This window comes from Oryx dammah, unplaced genomic scaffold (assembly GCF_014754425.2).
Source record: "Oryx dammah isolate SB20612 unplaced genomic scaffold, SCBI_Odam_1.1 HiC_scaffold_19, whole genome shotgun sequence".
Lineage (NCBI taxonomy): Eukaryota > Metazoa > Chordata > Mammalia > Artiodactyla > Bovidae > Oryx > Oryx dammah.
This window is the reverse complement of record NW_024070203.1, coordinates 13463824-13489627: the sequence shown is the minus strand read 5'-3', so window position 1 is coordinate 13489627 and position 25804 is coordinate 13463824. Positions and strand designations below refer to the sequence as shown.

Sequence of the window (25804 nt, the reverse complement as noted above, 5' to 3'; positions counted from 1 at the left end):
TGGGGCCAGGCGCTGTGCTCCTGCTATGGGGGTGCCTGCTGAGGGGCCCAGGGAGCAAGACTCAGGGCGGGGATCCAGCCAGGTGGACCTCTGTGGGCTTCCCGAGTCATCTGGGTGCAGCCCGTGGGGGTACCCTGACTCGGGCAGTGGGGCACCGGACAGCCCTACATGCAGGGGCAGGAGAGGAGGAGGCGGCCAGCAGGGCAGGGGGAGCGTCTGTGCTGCCTGCAGGTCCCCGAGGGTCAGGGCTCAGGCGGAGCAAAGGAGCCGCCTCGGCAGCTGAGGCCAGCAAGGGGAGAGCCCGAAGGCTCTACTGGAGAAAGGGCCTTGGGGGCTCCTCAGCCGTAATGAGCTTGAAAAATTATGAAGTGGATAGATGCCTAGAAAAATCTTAAAAATGTCACAATTGGTAGAAGAGAAATAGAAAGTTTGACTAAACCAGTAAAGAAATGGAGACCACATTCCAGGCCCTTCCTTTCTGACAGCAAACCCGGGACCCAGTGATGTTCAGGTTGCCTCTTCCAGACTTTTGAGGGATAGCCCATTTCCACCTCACACAGGTGGGCTTGGAAATGAGAAAAGGATCTGGAGCTGCCTGACAGGTTCTGTGGGACTGGTCTTGACTCCAAGTCAGGACCACACAGAGAAGTCTGGGCGCCCGCGGGTGAGCTGGCATGAGGGTCTGTGTGGAGGAGAGTTGGCTGCCCACCCCGTACTAGCTGCATACGGGGCCCAGTGGGAGGGGCTGTGGGAAGGTTCTCTCTGATCTCAGCGATGCAGAAAAAGCTTTTGGAGAAGTTCAGCACCTATTTGTCATTGAAACTCTTAGCAACCAGGATGGGAAAGGAACTTCTCTTACTTGGTAAATTTTAAATACCTGACCCATCAGCATGCATCATACAGTGATGGATACAGTTTGCATCACAATGGATAGAAGTGACCACCTTCCCTTAGCGTCCAGAGCAGGAAGGGGCCCCAGTCGCTTGTCAGCAGAGCCTGGGGTGAATTCTGTGAGGAGAGAAGCGGAAGGGAAGGATCCAGGACAGACCTGTGGTTTGCCTTCGCCTGGCCGCCTGCCCACCCTTCGTCCTGGCGTGCTGCTGCTCCCCATGCCCAGCGAGGTGGCACAGCCCTGAGGGCAGGGTTGCCTTGTTCTGGGCCCTGCCATGTCTGCTCCTAGCGGGTATTTGTTCTGGATAGTTGATGCACTCATCTAGAAGTTCATTCATACAAGAACTGAATCTATTTACAAGTCCTAGAACTCTGTTCAGCAAGGCTGCCAGTTACAAGACCAACCTGTAAAAATCAAGAGCATTTTCCCCCATCAGTGGTGACCAGCTAGAAAGTACCAAAAAAAAAAAAAAAAAAGGTGTTTACAATAGCAACAGAAACTTAATTGTAAAGTATCTGGGAATTAACCTAGCGAAGAATGCCTAAGATCTCTGTGGAGAAAAAGTTTACAACTTGGGAAAAAAGTGAGGGAAAAAAAGAGAGATAGAGTATTATTTACTTAATACAAAGTGATGGCCTGAAACTAAAAACTGTAATCTGTGGGGAGGGGGGCGGGGTTTAAAAGGGGAATATTTGTGGAAAAGCTGAGAAGCTAGAAAAGTGTGCTGTTTCCTTTTCTTAGTGCTTTCCATTCATGTCTTTTGTTTTTCTGTTGATTTTAGGGTGTTTTTTTTTCATATTGGTCTGTAGCAGTTATTTACAGTCTTGTGTCATGTATGTAGATATTTGTTTCTGTTTTGTTGTTATCTGTGGCTCTGTTTATGATTTTTTTTGCCATGGAACATTAGTTAATTTTTTAAAGCCATCACTTATCTTTCTTTATACAGTCCAGGTTTTGCTGTACTTATAAAAGACTTTCCAATTCTGCAGTGAGTTTTTAGGTTCTCTAACTTCCCCTATGGAGAAGGCAATGGCACTCCACTCCAGTACTCTTGCCTGGAAAATCCCATGGATGGAGGAGCCTGGTAGGCTGCAGTCCATGGGGTCGCTAAGAGTCAGATAGGACTGAGCAACTTCACTTTCAGTTTTCACTTTCATGCATTGGAGAAGGAAATGGCAACCCACTCCAGTGTTCTTGCCTGGAGAATCCCAGGGACGGGGTCCTGGTGGGCTGCCGTCTATGGGGTCACACAGAGTCGGACACGACTGAAGTGACTGAGCAGCAGCAGCAGCGTTTCCCCTATAGTGTTTAATCGTCTGGAGTGTATTTTAGAGGAAGAGTGAAAAGCTAGTTTTATCTTTTCTCAAGGTGACTGCCCTCGTCACTAGTTATCTCTCTGATCTGTCACCTTTTAATCGATCACTGCAAACCTTAGCACCTGGACTCAGCAGCGGTTTGTGCTCCAGTCACTGTGGAGTTCTGAGCATCTCACGCAACTTCCGCAGGCTCCCTGGGGCAGGCCAGAGTGTCTGCTTCCAAGCTGCTCCCTCGCTGGCCCCCGGCCCTGGTGGGAGGTGCTCTGTGGGTCACTGAGTGACCCCAGGAGCAGGCAGCAGGGCCTTGGGGACCTGGAACCAGCCTGGTGGCCCTGCCCGCACCTGCTCCACCTGCTCCGGTTCCCTGGGAACTGGCAGGGCCAGGCTGGGGTGGCGCCTGTGGTCCCTGCACCACATCTCCGTCCTGGTTAGGATGCTGGGCTTTCCCAAGGGTCCCCTCAGAGCCCTGCAGGTCCTTTCTTGTGACCTTGGGGGCCGAGTGGGGGCGGGGATGCCACCCAAAGCTCAGCCCCAGAGTGTTGCCCACAGAGGTGCAGTGGGGCCCAGGGGCGCAGCTGCATGCAGCCTCTGCCTGCACCCCTGCCAGGGCAGCTCCCTTTCTTTCTCAGTTTGGATGGACAGACTCCAGTGCTTTCTGTGCTCACGTGTCCTGCCCGAGAAAGTGGGGAGCTGTCCCCTTCCTCATCAGGAAGTGTGTCTGGGGAGTTTGTTCACCTGGCTGCCAGTGAGTGGGGTGGGGTGTAGGAGGAGGGCCAGCTGTGCATCACTCAGGGCCTGAGAGCATGTCTGGGCGCAGGCAGGGGTTCCTCACCCAGGTGAGTGCACCCGAGGACCTGCAGCTTCCTGGAAGTTTGAGATGTCCCTCTTCAGCCCCACCGGCCGCTGACTGTCTTCTGTCCTGGACAGATCTGCGTGCCTGTGGAGTCATCCAGCCCGCTGGTGATGAGCAACCAGAAGGAGGTGCTGCGCTGCTTCACGGTGCTGGGTATGCAGGTGGAGCCCTTGGTCTCATCAGGGGGCTCACCGCCCTGAGCATCTGTCCTCCTTGCTGGGCCTGGGGGGTGCAGGCAACCAGCAGGGAGCAAGATGGTATTGATGAGCACTTGCCTGCAGCCTGCTGCTCGCCGGACCGCCTGCTGGCCTTCCTGCTGCCCAAGCTGGACACCAACAATGAGAGGACCCGTGTGGGCACCCTGCAGGTCCTGAGGCACGTCATCAATGCGGCGGGTGAGTGCCTTGTGGAACGGAGATGGGATAGGCCTGCCTTGTCCATCTGTGGGATGAAAAGGAGCATTTTGCTTTGAGTTCTTGAGATACTTTCCCCAACTTTCTATTTTGCAAAATTCCCTGCTTTTTGAAGAGTTGCAGCAGTGGTGCTCGCCTGCCTGCCAGCAGGTTGTCCGTCTCTGATGTTTGCCCTCGGCAGGGGCTGTAGTCGGCGGGCCGTGGCGCCTCAGCGTGGGAGGCTGGTGGCTGAGTCCTGCTGACCCCCACCACCTGCAGCCATCCGCGGCAGCGGCCCCTCAGTGTGGAGGCCTGGCCACGGGCACAGCTCACTCCGCTGTCTCTTAGACATGGACCTTGGGAGGAGTGGAGGCCAGTTCTGTGGAAAGTCCCTGGTTTCCATGTGTCTGAAGATTTCCTCACAACTGGATAGGAGAGTTCAGGTTTCTTGCTTTTAAGCAGTTTTAATCAGCAATAAGCCTGAATGGTTTTCACACGTGAATTTGTGTGTGTGTGTGTGTGTGAGTCTTGGTTGCTAAACAGTGGCCGTGACCACATCAGGCCTTCAGGTTGGAGCCAGGAGCAGGGAGTGGTGCTAAGATTCTGATCACCCTGGAGGCGCCCTCACCCCACATGAACCTGGGATCCCTGACTCAGCTCTGCTGCCCTGAACTACTAACCTCCTCACTTCTTAATTGGATAAAATAATGTCATTTGCTGAAAAAAGTCATTTTTCCCTCAGAGAGAGATAGGTGGGCCTCCCTCAGAGAGAGATAGGTGGGCCTGTGCTTAGGTAGCCTTCTCCTCCCGCCACGCAGAGGGCCACACTGAGGCCAGAGCCCCGCAGCACATGCTGCCTGGCCTCTGCCCATCGGCAGGCAGGCTGAGCCCCCTGTTGGTTTCTTGCAGCTGCTCAGATGGAAGTTAAGAAACCCTTCATTCTTTCCTCCATGAAGCTCCCTCTTCTGGACACCAACAACAAGGTGGGTCAGTGGGCAGCGCACAGCGGCAGGCGGTATGGCCACCACTGACAGGCAGCTGCCGCCTCAGCACACCAGGCCTCAGCAGGCGCGTGCAGGCCTGGGTGTCTGCTGAGCTGCGTGTCTGGGCCCCTGGCTTCCTCATGATGCGTTAACCAGGTGTGAAGCTAGGAAGCAGTCCTCAAGACCACCCTGGGGCTTGATCATTCTCTAGAAGAACCCGCAGAACTCAAGAGCTGTTATACCAAAAAGACCTACGTGAATGTCAGCCACAGAGACGCCCATGGGGCAGCCTGGGCTCTCACTTGGAGCCCCCATCCTGGCCCTGTGGAGCCATGGGCAGCGCTGTGCTGGCTCGCATGGAGAGCTGCCCAGGGAAGCCCCAGCCTTGTGTCAGAGGTCTCTGTCAGGCCTCCATCATGCAGATCTCGGCATCCAGCCCTTCGGGTGGCCTGATGCCCCACCCGAGTCACAGGGCTAGATGACTTGGTGCAGCAGAAGCCCCAGGGAACAGGAGCTTGGACTCCGGCAGGATATCCACAGCTTGGTGGTGACCCCAGAGCTGAGGGCGGGGCTGGCCCTCCCTGCTTGGGCTCAGTGGCAGCGGGTCCCCTTCCTGTGGCTGCCCCAGCCTTTGTGCTCATCCTGCACCCCGTTCTTGGGGACCATCTATGAGAGTCCCAGAAGCTACTGGAATGGAGCCCAAACTACTGAGGCTGCATCTGTTTCAGGGCTCCTGTGCCCTGTGCCACCCTCAGAGGGGCCCAATGCCTGCCCGCTGTGTCGGTGGCCAGAAGCACCCAGCCTAGGGGCCTCAGGCTGCCACATGGCTCAGTCCCTCCAGACCCATCAGCTCATGGTCGCTTGGGACACATGTGCGACCTGGGATCTGGAGAGGAGAGGTGTGACCAGGACAGGGGGAGGGTCCCAGAGAGGGGTGCAGGGCTGGGGGAAGGCGGAAGGTGTGGGCAGAGAGTGGGTGAGATGCCAGCCCCTGCTGGCTGTCGTGCTGCGGCCAGCACTCCTCTGAGGCCCCTTCCTGCGCCCCCTGCTCTGGGCAGGTGAAGCGGGCGGTGGTGCAGGTGGTCAGCGCCATGGCCCACCATGGCTACCTGGAGCAGCCTGGCGGCAAGGCCATGGTCGAATACATCGTGCAGCAGTGCGCTCTGCCCCCCGAGGCTGAGGTAAGGCACGCCTTCCCTCTGCTCCATCATTGCGTGTTGACCCTTGGACCCGTGGTTTGTCGTCTGACTGCTGAGTGGCGCTCTGGGGGTGTGCTAGTCTGCTAGCCACGTGGCAGGTGTGAATTAAGCATCTGTGAAAGTGAGGGTGCAGGTTTCTGCAGGGCTTGCATTTGTCCCCCTGTGTAAGCAGCTGCTGTGAGACGCTGAGATGTTTGATTTCATAAGAAGCTTCCAGGTGGTTTTCGAAAGTAGCTGTGCCATCTTGCGGCCCCAGCAGCAGCTCTGTTGGCACGTGGGGTTAGGTCAGTGCTGTGTGTCTCATTTTCTAGCTACTGTGATAGGCTAGCATCATACCTGTGACCAGTGATATCGGCATCCGCATGTCTACGTGCCTGCTCACAGCTTTTACCTGCTTTGGAGTTGGGCTGTTCCCTTTCTTCTTCTTCAGGACAGAAGTGCTCTTCATATATTTTAGATGCAAGTCCCTTATCAGATTTATGGTTTGTAAATATTTTCTGACAAATCTGTTGCATCGTAGGTATTTATTTTCTTAACATTGTATTTCAGAAAGCAAAAGTGCTAATATTTTAGAAGTCCACGTTATTGGGCTTTTATTTATAGCTCTTGCTTCTGGTGGTGTAACTAGTAAATCCTTTCTTTACCTAAAGTCACAAAGGTGTTCCCCCATGTTTTCTTCTAGAAGTTTTACACAAGGTCTGTGTTCTATCTTGCGTTCCTTTTGTTCACTGTGAGGTGTGGGTTCAGGCTCCGTACTTTGCGCGTGGGTATCCTGCTGTCCCGGCACCGCTCACTGTAAAGACGCTTCTCCCCACACGGACCAGCTGCCTTTGCCTGGACATCAAGAACCCAGTGGCTTGGATGTTTATAATTTTCTAGGTGATTGGCCTTTTGTGGCTATTGTGGGCTTGTAATTTTATTGCTTTGAATCTGGCCAGGTGTATTTCTGCTTCTAAGTGTTTCTTGAGATTTTCTATTTGGCCTAATAGGCAGTCAGGCATTCAACGTCCTTTGTGTGTATCTGGTATAAAGTTTTCTCTATATTTTTAGAGCATGCTCTAAAACTTGCTATTCAGGCCCTAAACGTCTCTATTTTTTTCTTCTCGATCTGTAATTTCTTGGTGAGAGGTGCCAAATGTCTCCAACAGTCATTACGGTTTTCCCACTTTTGCTTTGTTTTCAGTGTTTGCTTTTCGGTATTTCAAAACATGAATTGAAGACTCAGCATTTAGACAATAGAGTCCTTTTTTGCCTAGAAGACTCCAGGGAGCTGGGCTCTGGAGCACTGACTCCTTGGGTCTGAGAGAAACCACTGGCCCGTGGGGCAGCAGGGCTCATCTGTGTTCTTGGTGGGAATGGCACTTTCTCAGGCAGTGACCGTGTCCACAAGGACGGAATACCACCTGTGAGGATGCGGTTAGCGGCTCTCAGGAAATGCTGATGGTTTTTCTAGTCTGGACGCTGGAGCTTGGGCCGGGGAGCTGGGTTTTTGGGACGATTTTAGTGGAGAGCGAGTGTCCTGCCAGTGACTGGGGATGGTCCCCTCCCTAGGGGTTGGGCAGGGCCTCTCATGCTTCTGTTCAGGCCGTGTCCTCAGGGCCGGAACCCATGACTGGTGACCTGCAGAGCAGAGTGCACAGCATCCTGCCCTCCCGCCCCCAGACTCAGAAGCCGGGTGCGGACAGTGAGGCCCTGGCGGCCGATAGCGTGCGGGCCATCAGCGTCAGCACCCTCTACCTGGTCAGCACCACCGTGGACAGGATGGGCGAGGTGAGCACCCCTGCCCTGGGGGACCCGCCAGCCTGCTCCTGACGCCTTGGTCTGGGAGCAGGTGTGGGAAGGCCGTGGGTACAAGGAGGCTGCGGTGCAGGGAGGCCGCGCTGCGGGTCTGGGCTCCCACACACCCTGCACTGCCCCCAGGTCCTCTGGCCGTACCTGCTTGAGTTCCTGGTCCCCATTCGCTTCACCGGGGCGCTGAGCCCGCTCTGCAGGAGCCTTGTGCACTTGGCCCAGAAGAGGCAGGAGGCGGGGGCCCATGCCCCCCTCATCCAGTACAACGGCAATGGTGTGCCCCTGCCCCAGCCCAGCCCTTCCCCCTGCCCCCCAAGGGGGCAGCCCTGAGTGCTGTGGTCTGTCTCCCTGCAGTGCACCTCCCGTCTCCCTACGCTGTCACCACCAGACTCCTGGTAAGCAGCTGCTCAGGCCACAGTGGCTCCCCTCCCAGCCAGGTGGCCTCAGTGCCCACTCTGAGGGGTGTCAGCCAGGCGGCCTCAGTGCCCACTCTGAGGGGTGTCAGCGGGGCTGGGCCCTCCCCTAGTCCCTGCTGCCCCACCCGCACCCTGTCACCGCCCTGGGAAGGACCATCAGGCACTCCGGGGCGGATCTGGGGAGCTGTGTCTCTGGGGCCTCCTTGCCCCGACCTGGGTGTCCGTGCTTGGCCTCAGGTGGAACACTGTGGCCCAGGACGCTGGTGGAGACCCCACCTCTGCCTTCTGCAGGTCGTGTCTTCCAATCCCTATGTGGGGGACGGTCGCGGAGCAGCCTCGCTGCGCCTCCTGAGTGTCTTGCATCAGGATATCCACCCGGCCCTGGGTCAGCAGTGGGCGACTGCCATCCCCCTGCTGCTGGAGCACCTGGACGGTGAGGCCTAGGGGTGGGCGCTGCCGCTCCTCCTCTGACCCCGATTGTTGCCTGTTGGCATCAAGGCTGGCCACTGGAGACCAGGGTTTTAAAAGTTGGAAGAAATTGCCTTTGCTGTGGTTCAGGAAAGGGCCTGGAGAGTGGGCTGGAAAGATGCTCCTTGTCTGGTGTCACCTGCGAGCTCACTGGATGTGGGCTCTTTCTTCCTCTATCCTGGAACCGAAGGGGCCTGGGCCTGGTGGAGGGGACTCTGAGATCTCCAGTGCTGTCCACCAGGCTGAGCGGGTGATTGGTCATTTCAGAATACAGTGAAGAAACCCTGCCACAGGAGGAGTGGGAAGAAAAGCTGCTGATGGTGAGAGAAGAGGAGGAGATGAGAGTTAGCCTGCTTTGGGCACAGGCCCTTTTCTGGCCTGGGTGGGGAGGGCTGGGGCAGTGGGTGCTGGGCGCACTGTACCTCCCAGAGTGGTAGTGCTTGCCTTGACCTGGTGGTGGTGGGGAGGGGCGGAGGGACAGGCGGGTGTCTCTGGGGTGAGGACTGCGTGCTGCGATGGGGTCATATCATAGGGGCTGCTCTGGCCAGAGAGCCCTCTGTCCTGTCCCCTGCTTGGTTGAGGCCCCAGTGCCCCATGTACTGGGGCACGCCTGACCACCCAGAATTTCTGTCTCGGCTTCAAAGTTACCTACGGCCATTCAGAGCTATGGCACAGGACCTGTGGTCACCGCCTGTGGCACCTGGGGCTTTGGGTTCTCCCCTAGTCTGGCCAGTGAGAGGCCGAGCCCGCCCTCATTGGTAGAGTTCCTGCCCACAGTTTCTCCGGGATTCCCTGGCTGTCGTGTCTGACAACACCTGGGTCTGCCAGCTGACCCTGGAAATGTGCAAGCAGCTACCCAACTACAACGGGACACCCCTGGAGAAGGTGCACAGGGAGGGGAGCCCCAGGAGGAGGGGAGGGGGAAGGGAAGCCCCAGGAGGAGCTCCCCCAGTAGGAGGTGCAGGAGGACACACCGCCAGCAGTGCCGTGGGCACTGCCCTCGATCCTGTCCTCTGATTCTGTCTTTTGCTCCCTGAGCCTGTCTGATGGCCGCTGTGGTCCTGGCAGGACCTGGAGCAGAAGGCTGTGGGCTGGCGGCTGGAGACACAGGGCTCCGCGCCCACCTGCTGCTCCTCAGTGCGCAGAGCGTGTCTGGCCTTTGCAGTGGTGTGTCTGTTCCGTGGTGCAGGCACTGAGAGTGCCCCGCTAGGGGCATCCCTCCACTGGGGAGTTGGCACCACCCCTTGTCTGGCTTCGTTGCAGAACTTCCTTTACAAATGTGTCGGGACCACCCTGGGTGCCGCTTCAAGTAAGGAGGTGGTGAGGAAGCACCTGCAGGAGCTGCTGGAGACGGCCAGATACCAGGAGGAGAGGGAGCGTGAGGTGGCTGCCCCCCCAGCGTGTGTGTGTGCGCGTGCCTTCCCATCCCACCTTGCCCAGGTGTGAGTGCACCTGTGCCTCCCCAGGGCCTTGCCTGTTGCTTTGGGATCTGTGCCATCTCCCACCTGGATGACACCCTGGCCCAGCTGGAAGACTTTGTGAAGTCAGACGTGCTCAGAAAATCTGCCGGCATTTTCAACATTTTTAAGGTAGCGAGGTCAGGCTGACAGCTGAGTGGGAGGCCTGGGGTGGGCTGGCCCGGGGTTTTGTCTTAGCTGCAGTGCCAGCATGCTGAGGTTCGGTAGGGCAGACAGTGTTGGTCCTAGAGCTTCCTGGGCTCTGTGCCCTGCAGGCCGGGGGTGGGGCAGGGAGCTGGCTTCCAGTCTCTGCTTCCTCATGGGTGGGGCTGGCGTGTGTGGCCTCTCTCCCACATTGGGGTTGGGGGCAATGAACCGGCTCTGGGCAGCAGGATGGGAGCAGCCCCTTCCTGTCCCACCACCGGTTTGTGTGTCGTCTGCCCCCTGGTGGCCAGTGGGGGGCTGCATGCGGGCTGAAGCCGGTTGTGTGAGAGCACCTGCGCTGTCTGCTCCTACCCTAGCCTGTCTCCCTGGACCAGGGTTACCAGTGCTGGGGTCTCGGGCTGGTGTAGTGTGAACAGGGCCCTAGGACAGAGGGCCCCTGGGCAGCCACCCAAGCGAAGACGGGGACCCCACCTGGCCCTTTGGTTGCTCTCAGCCCCCAGCCCCTCCTCCTGCTTGCCCCTCCCACTGTGGTCCCCCCTGCGTCCTTTCCCCTCTGACCCTTGGTCCCCAACAGGCCCCAGACTCCTTAGTCAAGTGGCATCTTCCTTCAGACTGGCTCTGCTGTTCTTTGGCACCTGGGGTCGCAGGGCGTGGCTCCTGCTGGGGGTGTGATTGTCACAGAGCTCTGACTTCTCAGGATCGGAGTGAGAGTGAGGCTGACAAAGTGAGGAGTGCCCTGATTCTGTGCTACGGGCACGTGGCGGCCCGGGCCCCGCGTGAGCTGCTGCTGGCCAGGGTGGAGGCAGACGTGTTCCGGAACATGTCCCAGTGCTTCAGCACCAAGGTGGGCGTCTGGGTGTCTCAGAGGCTTGGGGCGGGGCGCTGCCTCAGGAGCTTCTTACGTAACTTGTCTCACTTCTGTCATCCAGGTTCTGGGGATAAAGGTAGAGACCAAGGTACAGTGTGCGGGGCCTGAGCTCTCTCCTCTGTCTGGGCTGGCCGGGGTGGCAGCGGGGCGCTCCTGGGGCGTCCTAGTCCCAGTTCAGGCAAGGCCTGCAGGACAGCCCTCTAGGGCCTAGGAGCTCCTGCCCTGGCCCAGGCCCCGGAGGTGGGGGGACGGAGGGGAGGTGGTGGCTCCCAGGCCAGGCGGGGTCCTCAGTGTGCCCCTCTCCTGGCTCCACTCCATCTCTGCCAGCGCCTGGTCTGGGGAGTTCTGCAGCCAGGACAGCAGCCTCTGCCTCACTAACACACTTCCCTTGTGGACTCTGGCACTAACCTGGGAACCTTCTCTGGGAACGGCCGGGCTGTCCCTTGAAGAGCAGACCCCCAACACCCTGGGTCTCCTGGGGTCTCTGGGCCAGGGCTGTTCTGTGACCTCTCTCTCTGACTCAGCCCTTTAGAGCTAGGGGCCAGCCCTCTGCTGGGGCTCTGCCAGGGCAGCAGCGTCCCCTCCACCTGGGGGAGGCAGCTGGATGACGCGTGGCGAGCCTGCAGTCATCTGCCCGGGGTTGTGACCCCGGGACCCCCAGGTCAGGCCCACAGCCAAGGGCCTTCCTTCGCAGACCCACCTTGGCCCACGTGGAGGACTGGCTGAGAGCCTGTAGACTGGAAGGGAGTCCATGTCTGGCTTGCAGGAGAGTGGCTGGCGTCCTGGCCTCGCCGCTCTGGGTGGCCTCCCCCCATCAGGCTCAGCCTGTGAGCCTCGGGCCTTGGTGGCTCCCGCAGCCCAGTTGTCCTTGCAGGACCCGGCCCTGAGACTGAGCCTGGTGCAGAGTGTGTGCATGGCCACCCAGGCCATCTGCAGCAGCGCTCACAGCGGCTCCTTCCACCTCTCGAGGAAGGCGGAGCTGGTGGCGCAGATGGTGGTGAGTGTGGGCGGGCTAGGGAGGACCGAGCCCCCGGGTTGTGGGGCCTGACCTGGGGGCAAGCTGGAGCTTCAGCCAAGGGCTGCCCTGCGGCTGCTCTCCCAGGAGTTCATCAAAGCGGAGCCCCCAGACTCGCTGAGGACGCCCATTCGGAAGAAGGCCATGCTCACCTGCATGTACCTGGTGTATCCTTTCCTTGCGGGGGCGGGGTGCAGCTGTAGGGGGCCCTCTGCATGAGCACTGGGCCTTAACTGGCGGCACAGTACCCTGGAGCCGGCCCTGGAGGAGCAGGTGCAGGCGGACCTGATTCACAGCTGCCTGCACAGTGTCATGGCCGTGCTGCCTGAACCAGAGGAGGGGGACAGCCTCCAGGAGCTATCAGTGGCCCCCACGGTGGCCCTGTCCAGGGGTGGGGGGTCACAGCAGGACTGGCAGCTTCTCTTCTTCCAGTCCCTGTACCTGGACACCATGCAGGCCCTCAAGGACTTGCTGACGAGCCTCCTTCAGCGGAACATGACGCCCCAGGGTCTGCAGGTCATGGTGGAGGTGTGTGGCAGGCCGTGGCGCTCTGTGCAAGTGGGGGGTGGCCTGTGAGCCAGTGGGCAGGGCCCCTCTGGCCTGGGGGTATGCAGACGGGTGCAGTCTGAGCAGACGGGCTCAGAGCTCGATCTCTCTGCTCCCCCATCGTGGGGTCCGGACAGAGAGACCCTGAGGTGCCCCAGATGGGCACTCCTGACCCTCTGAGGCCATCATGTTGGTGGATGGGTGGCTGTGGGCTGGGGCAGGACCAATCCATGTCTGGGAACACCATGTCCTTGCATGGGCATGCCTAGAGATTCCACCAGGGGTGGCCATGGCCGTGAGCCAGGCCAGCAGGACAGAACGAGGGGGTGGGGGAGGCGCTGCCCAAGGGGCCCACTCTGACCTGGTGTGCTGGCCCCCGTGCCCAGAGGGTGGCCTGGCAGGGAGGCTGTCCCAAGCTGCACCTATTGAAGCCCCTTCTTCCTCAGCACCTGAGCCCGTGGATCAAGTCCCCGAAGGGCCACGAGCGGGTGCGGGCGCTTGGCCTGAGTGCCTGCCTGCTGCAGTTCTTCCTAGAACACCTGCAGATTAGCGTGAGTGCCCCAGGGTGGCCTGCGCGGTCCCTCCTCTGCCGCATGCCCATCCCTTGGCCCGGGGCCACAGCCTGGGGCCCTCGCATTTCCCACTGCCCAGGGCTGCGAGCGGCACTGTCCTCTCCTGGGCTGTGGACAGAGGACAAGGGTCAGCAAGTGTTCCCAGGGCTGGCCACTCAGCATCGAACCTGATGGGCAGCCTCATCCTTGGGAACCCGCCCGACGCAGGGAAGGGCGATGGGGACCCCCATGTGAGAGGAGGAGTGGAGGGTGTTGGAGGCAGAAGCTGCAGCTCGGGCCAAGGTAGGGACTTGTGAACCCCTGGAGTGCGGCGGCGAGGACAGCACTGTTAGTTGGAGCGGTGGGAAGGAGCGCTCCCAGAGCCACACGGTTACTTTGCATTTTAGTATTAGTTGGGGTTCAGCAGCTCCTCTTCCCTTGTTAGAACTTCACAGTTGTTCTTACGAGGCCGTCACTCTGCTGGCTTTAGGGTAGACTGGTGTGGTCCTCCCATGCTCCAGCGTGGCCTTGACAGGAGTGTACCAAGGGCTCCTGTGCTGTTAACGGTGGACCTGGCCAGCCTGGCCCCCGGCCCTAGCAGAGGCACCGTCTGTCGCTGCAGTCTCCACTGTATATAATCATCTACTTATTGTGGTAGGCAGGAGAACTGGACTCCTGAACTTAGGAACTGGTAGGAACTGGGTAGTTTATAAGGAATAAGATCCCTCTGTGACTCTTGATGAGTGTTTAGTTAAATCTCTGCTGTTCAGACACACAACCACAGCCATTCACAAAGGCCATCGAGTTTGGCCTTTCTCACCATTTCAACACCTGCTGGCTTGTGCTGCTGACCGCAGGAAGGTGGATACTGGTGGTGGCCCCAAGCCGTTAACTCTCAAGCGAGATGCTCGTTGGTGGGCCTTGTTCTTTTTTTGTTGTGTTCAGAGCATCGTCTGTTGGCTGGCTTAGACAGCTTTTCCCACCCAGCTTCTCCATGGCCTGTTTTTCACATAACCCTGGTCCAACCAGAGTTCACTTTTTGTTCGTGACGAGACAGGGCTCTGCCCTTGTGGAGAGGAATGCAGCTGGTGGCCTCCAACCCCCATCCAGCCTCCCCCTGGTTTCGGGAGGAGTAGCAGCCTGGAGCCCCACACCCTCAAGAGCCCGTGCCGGGCAGGGTGCGTGGTGGCATCTCCCAGGGAGGCCACTCGTGTGTGGGCTGTGTTGGGGGTGGGTAGCTGATATCCTCCGATTTGGGGTGTAGGAAGCAAGGCCCTTTGCTCAGAGTACGGTTGAGAGGCTCTCTATTCGAGGAGAGCAAGAAAGGCTCTGAAGAACAGGCCCAGTCCCCATGGGGATGAAAGGGCTTGTGTAGCACCCACCCCTTGGCTTTTGGGACAGGAATTCCCGTATATCTGAGGAGTGATCAGAAGCTGGCCATGCCCTGTCCACACCCCTGCTTGCCCAGCTCTCATCCCTCTTGGGACCCACCCTGGGGTGGGGGAGGGCTGCCCTCTGGTCACAGGCCCGCCTGTATCTGGGTCCAGGGGGTGCAGGTAGCTGCCCACCCCAATGACTCCTGAGCCCCAGTGCCATCTCTGGCTATTTGCCCCCAGCGTCCCCACAGCACCCCTACATCTGCCTCTCCAGGCCCTGGTGCCCTTCCACAACCTGGGCCTCCTTGTTGGCCTCTTCTCCCCACGGTGCGCCGACCTCTGGCCTGCCACTCGCCGAGAGGCTGTGAGCTGTGTCCACTCCCTGCTGTACCTGCAGCTGGGCTATGAGGGTGAGCCCCCCTGGCTGGGCAGCAGTGTGTGTGTGTTGGGGGGATGAGGGAGCAGAGGCTGGGCCTCTGGTGGCCAGAGAAGGCCTGCGCCCACCCCACGTGCCCTTCCGCCTTTCAGGCTTCTCGCGAGACTACCGGGACGATGTGGCTGAGCAGCTCCTCAGCCTCAAGGATGGCCTGGTGCACCCTGACCCTGCCATTCTCTTCCACACCTGCCACAGCATCGCCCAGGTACCTGCCAGTGGTTGCTGCAGCAGCTCCTTGCACGTATGGGCTCTGTGGGTGCCAGCTGGGCAGGCAGGCAGGTCTTATCAGAGTTCCATGTCCAGCACCAGCCCACTCTTCCTGCACTTGCTGGACCCACCCTCCGGGGCCCAGTAGCGGGTGGCAGGAGCTCAGCTTCTGGCTCCACAAGGTTGAGAAAGCTGCCCTAGCCCACCCAGTGACTCCCAAGCCAGGGCAGTGCTTCTTTTCCGCTTGGTGACTGGAAATGGCCCTCAGGGGTCTGGAGGCTTTCTCTCCTGATGAAGATGGAAGGGAAGGGGGTCAACAGGACCCTTTGTGGGGGTCAGGGGGGCTCAGACATTGAGAAACAAAGACCCAGCCCAAGGGGAGTCCAGGGGGAGCAAGAACTTCATGTTTGGGGTCAGACTTTCTAAATATTCATCCACTTCTGTGATTTTATTTCTTCTCTGTACAGAATTTATCTGCCCTAACTTCTGGTTGCTCTCTGTTATGTGGAGGGAGGCCAGGGACCCTCCTCTGTTGCTGGGAGGAGCTGAGGGTGCTTTGGAGCCTCCGAGGCTGGGCAGTCCAGGGTAGAGCATGCCCCCATCTGCCCTTGACTCTGTACTCTAGAGAGGCTGCACACCAGGACCACTCCTAGCCTACCCTGTTGGTCAGGAGGATCCTCCGAGAGGGTGCTGACCTGGGCCCTGCAGATGCCCAGGGACCCGCTTCCAGGGGCCTGGAGGCCATGGGCGGCACCTAGACCTGGCTTCAGTCTGGGGAGGGGTCCTGGGTGTGAGCCACCCCACCTGGCACTGGCAGAAGCTCTAAAGGCTTTAAGGGCCTGTAAGAGGGTGGGAAAGCCTGGGGCAGGGGTTTGAGAGGGGCCAGTCCTTCCCTGAGAAGCTGAGTCCCTGGGATGCCACGCACCGAAGGTGTGCTGACCCCCTCCTCTCTGTCTTCCTGACACAACTGTCCTCCTAGATTATCGCCAAGCGCCTCCCACCAGATCAGCTCATCAGCCTCTTGCTAACCTTGTTTGAGGGCCTGGGAGATCCCGACAAGAACTGCTCACGAGCCGCCACCGTCATGATCAACTGCCTGCTGAAGGAGCGGGGCAACATGCTGCAGGAGAAGGTGGGGCCTGGGGGCGGGGCCAGGCTTGGGCAGGGTGGGGCCGCCTGGGCCCAGGCTAGAGGCTGGGTGGGCAGGGCCTGGTCTAGAGCTCCCTGGGGGCGTGGTGTGGGCGTGGTCATGTCCAGAGGGTCTGCCAGGAGTGCCGGTGGGCAGGCCTGGTAACCTGGGGCTCTCCACCCCACTCCCTGCTCTGTGGACCTTTGGCCCTCAGCACTCTCCGCTTCTCCCTGTGGGCCTGATGGGATAAATCTTACTCTTTTTGAAGACTGAACTAAGCAAAAGTAACTGCTCAGAATGTAAAGGTAGAAAAGGCAATTGAAAGGGAAAGGCCAGTGCTAGGGTCTGTGATTGGGCCCGGGCTGAGTGCCCTGCTCACATTGCTGGTGAGGACAGGGGTCCATAGGGTCACCAGGTGCTGGCACAGGGGCTTCTGCAGCAGGTCCAGCCCAGAGCAGAGGTGCCCGGGACACTCAGATCCTGCCCTATCCACCATCCCATCATCACCTTTGAGGCCTTCTGGCCATGAGCTCACGTGGTGGCCCACGTGGTCCCCAAACATGGTTGCCAGCCACCCTGACAGATGTGCTCAGGTCCTGAGGCCTGAACAGGCTCCAAAGCTCAGGTGACTGCTAGATTAGTGCTAGATTCACGGCAGCCTGTGAATCCTATGAACTAGATGACCCAGCAGGTGGGGTCCCATATGCTTGGACAAAGATTTAAGCTCCCTATTAAAATGAAGCATAGCAACAGAAAAGGGGGGTTGTGCTAAGTGTACAGCCTTGGGGTTCATAGACAGGAACAGACCCCACCAACCCCAGAGCCCCTGGCACCCCAGCTGGCCCCACAGGGTGCCACAAGCTCTCTGCAGCACAGAGCAGGGCTTGGGGTGCACCTCGTGTAGCAGGCGCCTCACGTCTGGCCTGCATGGCCATCGTCTGTGGGACAGCATGTGTCTTCCAGGCCTGGCCATGTGGGTCGCCCCATCACTCCCTCACCTGCCCACCTCAGCGAGTGCTGGGCAGTTCCCAGTCTGAACATGAGTGCTGCTGGAGTCGGGCTTCTTTGGACCTGAGGGTGCATTTCGGTTGGAGACATGCCCAGGAAAGTGACTGGGGCCACAGGAGAGGCTTTTGTGCCACTGTCCCAGGGCTGTCAGACGGGGGCTGACAGCTCTGACGGGGAGCTGTCCCAGCTCCTTCGTGCACGTTTCTCTGTGGCTTATGAACTGGAACACACACGTTTCCTGGCTACTCAGATCATCTCCATGAGTGTGATGACTCATTGGAAAAGACTCTGATGCTGGGAGGGATTGGGGGCAGGAGGAGAAGGGGACGACAGAGGATGAGATGGTTGGATGGCATCACAGACTCGATGGACGCAAATCTGAGTGAACTCCGGGATTTGATTATGGACAGGGAGGCCTCGTGTTCTGCGATTCATGGGGTCGCAAAGAGTCGGACACGACTGAGCGACTGAACTGAACTGAACTGATGGTGATTCTATTTTGAATTTTCAGAGGAACTGCTGTACTGTTTTCCTAGTGACTGCACCAGTTTACATTCCCACCAGCAGGGCATGGGGGTTCTGGCCAGTGTTTGTCAATGGCTGTGTTTTTAATAGTGGCCATCCTGATGTGTGTGAAGCAGCATGTCATACTGGTTTCAACTTGCGCTTCCTCTGCAGTGAGTGATGTGGATATGCTTGCCGGCCATTTGTTTGTCTTCTTCAGAGAAGAAGTCCACATCCATGCCCATTTCCAGATCAGGTTATTGGATTCGATATCATTTTGGAACTGTGAAGAAGTGAAGTGAAGTCGCTCAGTCATGTCCGACTCTTTGTGACCCCATGGACTGTGGCCTACCAGGCTCCTCTGTCCATGGGATTTTCCAGGCAATAGAACTGGAGTGGATTGCCATTTCCTTCTCCAGCAGATCTTCCCGACCCAGGGATTGAACCCTGGTCTCCCACATTGTAGACAGATGCTTTTACTATCTGAGCCAACTGTAGGAGCTGCTTGTACTCTGAAATTAACACACTGTCAGATACATGACTGGCGGCTGTTTTTGCATAGGTTGTCTTCTCCCTAGACCACGTCTTTTGCTGCAGCTCCATATGCAGTGCTTTGAGGCTCATTTCCAAGGAGTCATTACCAAATCTAGTGTCCCGAAGATTTCTGTTTTTCTCTAGGAGTTTACTAAAAGTAGTTTTGAGTCCTGCCCATCCTGGATAAATCAGGGTGCCTCTCCCGGGGCCCATGTGATGAGCCGGCTGCCGGCCTCCAGAGCTGCCAGGCTGTCTCCTCCGGCTCAGCCCGCAGACCCGCTCAGCACACCCATCCCAGGGCGGTGTCCCTGCTTCACACTTCCAACCTGTCTGCAGCAGGCCCTCTCCAGCTCACGTGACAGGGACACTGGCATCAGCGCCATTGGTACCATTTCCTTTCTTACCCTGAGAGCCCGCTGGGGGACCCCCAGAGACACCTAGACAGTCGGACTTGAGTTTCTCTGACACCAAATCAGAAAAAGGTGTCCTAGTAGGTGACTCGTGACCAGGCTGACCCCTGCCCCAACACACCAGGATGGTCAGGTGGGTACAGACGGAACTGGGGGTCAAGGGCAGAGGGACGTGGCAGGAATGAACACCTGCCTCCCAACGTGCGGGCGTGGGAAGCAGTGCCGCTCCACAGAAATGGCCGGCAGACCTGAGGCAGAGGGTGCCCCAGCCCAGTGGTTCCTCCTGGGCATGTGCCTGGGTGAGGCAGCCGTGTCCACAAGAACCTGTGCAGGTTAAGAAAGGGGTCCCCATGAAGGGGGTTCCCAGTCTGGAGCTGCGGGTGTGGGCTGCTGAGGGCAAATGTGGAGCAGCCCAGCAGGCCTGAGGTGTGATGGGCAGAGTGGGCCCCGCTCACCAGTTCCAGGAAGCCGAGAACCTGGTGTGGACGCAGCCAGAACCGCCACACCTGAGTGCTGGAGTGCCATCACAGCTCCAGAGAGTCAAGACCAAGCTGCTCTTGGTGCTCATGGGTATCGCTGCTGAGAAAGTCTGCAGAAGCAAAGACAACAGAGACAGATGAGCTGAGGCAGTGTCTCAGACTGACACCCAAGGGAGCAAAAGGAAACAGGGAAAAAATTACATGCAGAAATTTGAAATGCAGTAAAATATACATATAGGCAATTATGTTCCAGTGGACTTTGAGAACCTGGGGTGAGGGACAGGCCTCCGCAGGGCGCACCCACAAAAACTGCACCAGTGCCAGCCTGTCAGGCCTGGGGTCTTCTGGGGAGCCCTGCCCCTCACGGCTGAGAAAGAGTCCAGGAGACTGGAGCGAGCCATGCTCCTTGCCCCAGAGACAGTGTGGCCCGTTCCAGTGGCACTGTGGATGGGACGATCACAGCCCATCTACCCGCAAATGTCACTGGGCCCACGCCAATGGCCAAGACTGCTTCCCACTCCCGCACATTGGGAGGCAGCTGTTCGTTCCTGCCACGTCCTTCTGCCCTTGACCCCCAGTTCCGTCTGCGCCCACCTGATCATCCTGGTGTGTTGGGGCAGGGGTCAGCCCGGTCACGGGTCACTGACTAGGACCCCTTTTTCTGATTTGGTGTCAGAGAAACTCAAGTCCGACTGTCCAGGTGTCCACCCTCCCGCCAGGCTCCCTGAGCAGGCTCAGTGTGGCAGCAGCCAGCTGGTCAGGGAGGCGCAGCTGGACGGGCCGAGGGTCAGGGCCGATGGGTGGAGCCACAGCAAAGAGGTCCAGGTCCTTAGAAGGTTGTCAGCCTTCTAGACTCACTGTCATAGAAAGAGAAGGACTTGGTTATGTTTACAAATCCTTTGAGAACTGTGGGGACAGAGCCCCTCCCTCAGGCGGGCCGCACGTGTGCCTGGATTTCCCCGCTGCCCCTGTTCCCGCTGTGGGTGTGGGTCCCGTCAGAGCTCGGCGGGCCCTTCCCTCTGCTCCTGGGCCCGGGGCCCCTGGTGGGTCCTCAGCCAGCCCTGCCCTGGGGTGGAGCCCACGACTGCCAGCTGCCCCGTCCAGGGGGCCCTGTACCTGGGGCTGTGGCCAGCGCTCTGTCATCAACTTTCACCTCACACCGGGGCGCTTCCTAGCTGTCCAGCCTGGACGGTTTGGGGCGGCACCCTGTTGGCTCGGGCCGCTGGGTGCCCTTGCTGCCCATCTGCTGCTGCTCAGCCGCCACGGCTGGAAAGCCTGCCCCTCCCAGCCAAGCCCGCAGCCTGGGAGGAGGGACGGAGCACTTTCCGGTGAGCAGTGGGCAGCTGTGTCTTGCCTGCAGGGGTCAAGGCAGGGTCACCCTGTGAGCCTCAGCACTTACCCCCGTGGCCTTGCCCTCCCACTCTGCTCCCTCAGGTTGTGTGTGTGTCTGTCCTGGCACCTCCCGCCAGCAGGCCCCTTTTGGGTTCCTCTCCTTTCCCACATGGACTCTGGGGACGTGAATCAACTCCTCGGCCCTGAGGGCTCTGGCTCCTGTCCCCCTTCATCAGGGCTGGCAGCAAGGAGTCCCAGCGTCCCTTGGCGGGGCGTGGTGCTGGCCTCCCTAGCCCCAGGGATCGGCGCCCGCGGGGGCATGTCCTGCCGCTGGCCTGACTGCCGCCTGCCCACAGGTGCCTGAGATTGTGAGTGTGCTGCGCTCGAAGATGCAGGAGACCCGAGAGGAGCACGTCCTACAGGCTGCACAGCACAGCGTGTTGGTCCTGGCCGCCCACCACCGCGCCGCTGTGGTGTCCAGCCTTCTGGGCAGCCCCCTGCCCTTTGACAGGTACCTGGTGCCCACCCACCTGCAGGGATGGATGGGGCTCCATGCTCTGGTGTACCCCCATCTGACCAAGTATTTGTGGGCTCCCTAATCCTGTGTGTGGGAGCCTGGAGGCCCTGGCACTGGGCTGGGTGGAGATGGCTTGCTCTCATGGGCAGTGCTGGCCAGTTCTCTGGGGCTGGTGCTCTGTTGGGCTTCCACCATCATCTGTGAGCAGGACCCTGGGCCAGCGCCCTCCTTGAGCCAGGAAGGGTCTCCATCTGCCATGGACACCCCTGGCTCCCAAGGACACCACTGGCCCATCAGTGACACTCCAGTTGCCGTCCTGGGCTTCTCAGGGCAGGGCGTGTCCACACCCGGGCCTGTGCTGGGCCCTGCGGGTCCCCAGTCCCCGGGGCCCTTGCTTCTGCGCTAAGGCCTCCAGGCAGCCTTTGCTCTGCTCCCAGGGCTTCCAGAGCTCAGGGCCCGCTGGGCATGCCTTTCTTGGGGTCCACGTGGTGGATGGAGGCAGCACCCGTGATCTGGAGACCCCCGTGCCAGGGGACAGGGAGGCAGCACATCCTTCCCTGTGGCCGCGGCCTGAAGCACCTGCACCTGCCCCAGATCGGGGCTCCCATGGCCTGCTTGGCTCTCGCTTAGACAGTGGGCACCGCTCCCCAGACACGGCGGTCCCGTTTGCCACTGCCCCTCCTGCCATCACTGTTGGCCTTTTTCCCCTTGCGCTCTAGGGGTCCCTTTCCCAGAATAAACAGCACTTCATTGCTGATACGGTTGGGATTAAACCAACTGCCGATTTTTCTTCCCTTGGTCTTTTTTATCTTCCTCACTGTCTTTTTAGATTGACAGGGTCTTGTTGCAGTTTCACTTCACTTGGTTAGTTTGGAAGTTGCACCCGTGTGTCTGGACCACGTTTACTCAGCCGTCCCTCTCTGGGGCTGTTGCCGCGTTTGGAGCTCGAGCTCGGCACATGCTTCCCTTTAGTTTGAGTAAGAGGACGTGTCCTTTCTGGCTCCTTTGAGCCCAGCTGGGGCTAAGGCCGAGGGACACGCACTGGGTGTCCCTTGTTGATGGCGCTCTGTGCCTTCTGGCAGAGAGGAGTCTGAGGCTTTCCGTTCTTAGTCCTGCCAGGGGGCTCCCTGGCTTCTCAAGCCTGTGAGTTAGTGTTTGTCGTCAGCTCTCCCGACTTTCAGCCTGTCTCTTCAGACACCATCTCCCCTCTGCTTGTGAGACGCCACTTGAATGTGCACTCACCCCCACTGCCCTGCCCGACACCTCTGCTTCTGAACATCCGATGACCCTTCCCTGCGGGGTTCTGGGCAACTTCCTCCACTCGTCTTCCAGTTCACCATTTCTCTCTCCTGCCATGTCCAGACCGATGCCAAGTACATCACTGAGCACAGTGCTGCGTGTCTCATTTCTAAAGGGCTGTTGGTTCGCTTCCAAATGCACTCTCTGTTTAGAGTTTCTGGTTCTGGTTAGATCTCTGATGTCTGTCGCTTCTCCCTGTAAACGTACCGTGCAGCCACAGCCTGTGTAAATGCTGGGGCTGGGGCTGCTCGGGCCTCCTGCAGCCTCTGCCTGACGTCACCTGCATGCCTCTTTGGCCACGTGCTGCTCTTTGCTCAGGAGAAGTGACTCACAGGCGTGCTCGGGGCTGGGGTGACAGTGTCTCCTCTAGGGAGCCCACTGTCTGCTTCTGGCAGCTCCAGGGGACACCTCCCCACCACTGGGTGTCTGCTTACCATCAGGCTGCCTGGTTAGGACCCTGGGTTGGAGGAAGGGGTTACTCAAGGCCTGGAGTCAGGGTGCTGTTTGTGGCCTGGCTGGAGCCGAGGCCAGTGGGCATGCCGGGCTGCGGAGCCAGGGCCTCAGAGGGGTCGTTCTCCCGCCCCTCCAGCCACACCTGCACCCTGTGGCGAGCACTGGCCTTGGAGCCCGGCCTCACTGCACAGGTCCTGGGGCTGCTCCTGGAGAAGATAAGCAGGGACGTCCCGTTCAAGGAGAGCCGAGCCTTCCTGCTGAGCAGCACGCCGGACCGCGTGGCCACCCTGCTGCCCCTCGCAGTGAGTGGAGGCTGGGCTGGCACGCACCGCCCCCTCTGCCCTCCCCCGCGGGCCCAGGAGGCGATGAGGGGCCACGTGGCCGCTGCCAGAGGGCCCCATGGGAAGCCTGGGTTGCGCCTTGCTGGCACCTGGCAGCTGATGGGAACCCTGGAGCCAGTGAGCTGTGAGCCCAGGCTCGTAAAGTCCCCACAGGTGTAGGCCCCCAAGGGAGCCCACTCTATTTCATCCTACGGGGAAAAAAATAAACCCAGCTTGGCAGCATTTCCACAGTGAAGCACCTGCAAGATTTCCTCCTCCTGCTGAGGAGCCAAGAGCAGATGCTGGGAGCTAGTCCCCAAGGTGGCCATGCTGCCCCTGGCCTGCCTTCTGCCCCATGGGCCAAGCTGGACAGGGCTGGGCTCCTCATCTCACCCCCATGGCTACCCCTCCTAGGGCCCAAGACCTCGGGGAATGCGGGGTGCCTGCAAAGGAAGAGGGGCTGCGGGCTGGGTTTTGTCCCGGGTGCAGGGTCCAGCGTTCACTGAGCCTGCCCTGAGGGTAGGGGCAGAGGCTGAGGTGGCTCATCTGCAGGCCACCTGTGCACTGCACGAGGTCGCATCTGCCCCGGCGTCAGGGCCAGCGGTGCTGGAGCTCTACCCCCAGCTGTTTGTGGCACTGCTGCTGCGGGTCAGCTGCACCATGGGTGTCCAGCCGCCCCGGCACCTGCAGGCCAAGGAGAGGAGGAGCGCCAGCTCAGGCCTGGCCTCACGGAGCCTCGAGCCTTGCAGGTGAGGGGGCCTGGCATAGCACCCCCAGGCCATGACAGTCAGCTACTGGAAGTAGCTTCCCAGGGGTGGGGGGCCAGGCACCAGCTGACCCCGAGCTGCACCTTCCCTGGGGAGTGCTTGGGGTCGGCAGGTTCCAAACCGGCCCACCCTGAGTGCAGCCTCAGTCCTCAGCCACACTGACATGGGCCCCCACCTGCAGTTGGCCACGGCTCTGGCCCCAGCCCTGTAGGGTCGCAGCTGCCACATGGGTGAGGCCCTGCTGGTTTGGATCCGGGCCTGGAGCCACTGGCTGTGCCCGTGCCTTCCCCTTGGCTCTCAGTTGGGGGGTTTGGGGACAAGAGCAGAGGGTCCACAGTGCTGCCCAGGGGAAGGGACACTGCTAGCAGGGAGAAGGCTGGGGGTCCTTGGGCACGTTTTCTAGGAGTACAGGCGGGTGTGCGTGCATGTGTGTGCAAGGAGCAGAGCTGTGCCCTGCCTGCGCCAGCCAAGCCGCACCCACGTCTCCACAGCTCTGCGGTAGATGCGCTGCAGGCCATGCTTGTCCGCGGCGGCAATGAGGACGTGGTGCAGCGCATGGAGCTGGACGGGGGCTGGCAGCTGCTCAAGACCTCGGCTGGGCACGAGGAGGGCGTCACTCAGCTGGCCAGGTGAGCGGGCAGCGCGTGGGGCAGTGGGGAGTCCATGAGGGCAGCAGGTTCTGTAGGTGAGGTGGACCGGGAGCAGGGGGAAGACCTCTGGTTGGGGGGGGGGGGCAGCACGTCTGAGCGGAGGATGTGCAGCGGCAGCTGAGGGGCGACTCTAGCAGGCCAGACGGTGCAGGGTGGGAGGCAGGCGTGCTCCCCAGGCCCCCGGGACTGGTGTGCTCGGGGCAGCCTGAGGCCCCAGCTCCTGCCTGCGTGCCTCCTTCCCAGTGCCATGGCCAAGTTTGCAGGCCCCCGGCTGCCCCTGGTGATGAAGGCGCTCTTCGCCACACAGAGCAGCGTGTATGAGGTCCAGAGGATCACCTCCACAGCCTTCCTGGCTGAGGTAGGAGCACTTACTTTGGACCATGAGTGGAGGGGGGAGGGGGGCAGTGTGAAGTCCCCCCACAGGCAGGCCTGGGTGGGGCAGGGGGGCCACATTGAAAACCTACCCCAGACCAAAGCAGTGGGGGCCAGGGAGGGGCTGGGGTCAGGAGTCGGGAGGCTGAGGCAAGGCCAGGAGCCCAGCTTGGCCTGCTGGCCTCAGCCATGTCCCCTCAGTGACCGGGGACCGGTGCTGCCCGGTGCATTTGGGGTGGGGGTCAGTGCACCTCTGCCCCTAGCTGCTCAGCAGCAACGTGGTGAACGACCTGATGCTCCTGGAGTCGCTGCTGGACAACCTGATGGCACGGCAGAAGGACACGAGTGCCCGCGTACGGAGGCTGGTGCTCCGCGGCCTGGCCAACGTTGCCTTGGGCTCCCCAGATAAGGTGACCGTTGGGCAGCCCTCTGAGGCCCTGCTCCTGGGTGAGGGAGGGACAGCAGAGCCACAGCTGGTGAGGAGACCCGGGCAGACCCAGCAGCCACAGGGTCGGAGGGTGGGCAGCTGGGCAGCTGGGCGTGGCATGGCCTGGGCACACAGGTATGTGTGGCCTCCCCAGGTACGGACCCACGGCCCCCAACTCCTGACGGCCATGATCGGTGGGCTGGACGATGGGGACGACCCACACAGCCTGGTGGCGCTGGAGGCCATGGTGGGCCTGGCAAGGCTGATGGACCTGGTGGACGCCTGGGACCTGCGTGCGGTGCTGCTGCACATTGCTGTCCGCATTCGGCCCTTCTTTGACAGCGTAGGCCCCCTGCCCCTGGCTGTTGCAGCCTGGTCTATTCTGCCCCTTGCTCCCCCTTCACTGCCCTGTGGTTGCCCGGGAAGCTGGGCTGGGAGGGCCATGTGACACTCGCTGTTGCCCAGGAAAGGATGGAGTTCCGCTCAGCGTCCATCCGCCTCTTTGGGCACCTCAACAAGGCCTGCCGTGGGGACTGCGAGGACGTCTTCCTGGAGCAGGTTGTGGGCGGCCTGGCACCACTTCTGCTGCACCTGCGGGACCCCCAGGCCCCCGTGGTCGCGGTGAGCAGTGCGGGGGATGGGTAGGCCTGGCCAGCTCAGGGACTTGGGGCT

The 25804-nt window shown here is 59.9% G+C and overlaps 1 protein-coding gene across 9 annotated transcripts in view; it reads left to right on the top strand.

Annotated features, from left to right (window-relative positions):
* The window catches only part of MROH1 (maestro heat like repeat family member 1), a 50382-nt gene that overhangs the window by 23336 nt on the left and 1242 nt on the right, over window positions 1–25804 (top strand). For 6 of the 9 annotated variants that reach the window (XR_005724624.1, XM_040261536.1, XM_040261539.1 and 3 more), the window contains 28 exons: window positions 3136–3214; window positions 3343–3456; window positions 4363–4436; window positions 5495–5617; window positions 7298–7405; window positions 7556–7700; window positions 7781–7821; window positions 8134–8275; window positions 8578–8630; window positions 9088–9195; window positions 9574–9693; window positions 9777–9899; window positions 10630–10776; window positions 10862–10888; window positions 11675–11797; window positions 11903–11982; window positions 12061–12343; window positions 12808–12912; window positions 14563–14698; window positions 14817–14929; window positions 15911–16063; window positions 20684–20838; window positions 22733–22898; window positions 23469–23665; window positions 24175–24312; window positions 24577–24691; window positions 24969–25475; window positions 25598–25753. Coding sequence is in view for 8 of the 9 variants with exons in the window: in XM_040261536.1 (XP_040117470.1) it covers window positions 3136–3214; window positions 3343–3456; window positions 4363–4436; window positions 5495–5617; window positions 7298–7405; window positions 7556–7700; window positions 7781–7821; window positions 8134–8275; window positions 8578–8630; window positions 9088–9195; window positions 9574–9693; window positions 9777–9899; window positions 10630–10776; window positions 10862–10888; window positions 11675–11797; window positions 11903–11982; window positions 12061–12343; window positions 12808–12912; window positions 14563–14698; window positions 14817–14929; window positions 15911–16063; window positions 20684–20838; window positions 22733–22898; window positions 23469–23665; window positions 24175–24312; window positions 24577–24691; window positions 24969–25475; window positions 25598–25753 (3831 nt within the window). In the remaining variant the exon portion in view is untranslated. The remainder of the gene's footprint in view (window positions 1–3135; window positions 3215–3342; window positions 3457–4362; window positions 4437–5494; window positions 5618–7297; window positions 7406–7555; window positions 7701–7780; window positions 7822–8133; window positions 8276–8577; window positions 8631–9087; window positions 9196–9573; window positions 9694–9776; window positions 9900–10629; window positions 10777–10861; window positions 10889–11674; window positions 11798–11902; window positions 11983–12060; window positions 12344–12807; window positions 12913–14562; window positions 14699–14816; window positions 14930–15910; window positions 16064–20683; window positions 20839–22732; window positions 22899–23468; window positions 23666–24174; window positions 24313–24576; window positions 24692–24968; window positions 25476–25597; window positions 25754–25804) is intronic. The other 3 variants (XM_040261543.1, XM_040261544.1, XM_040261542.1) reach the window with 3 other exon arrangements.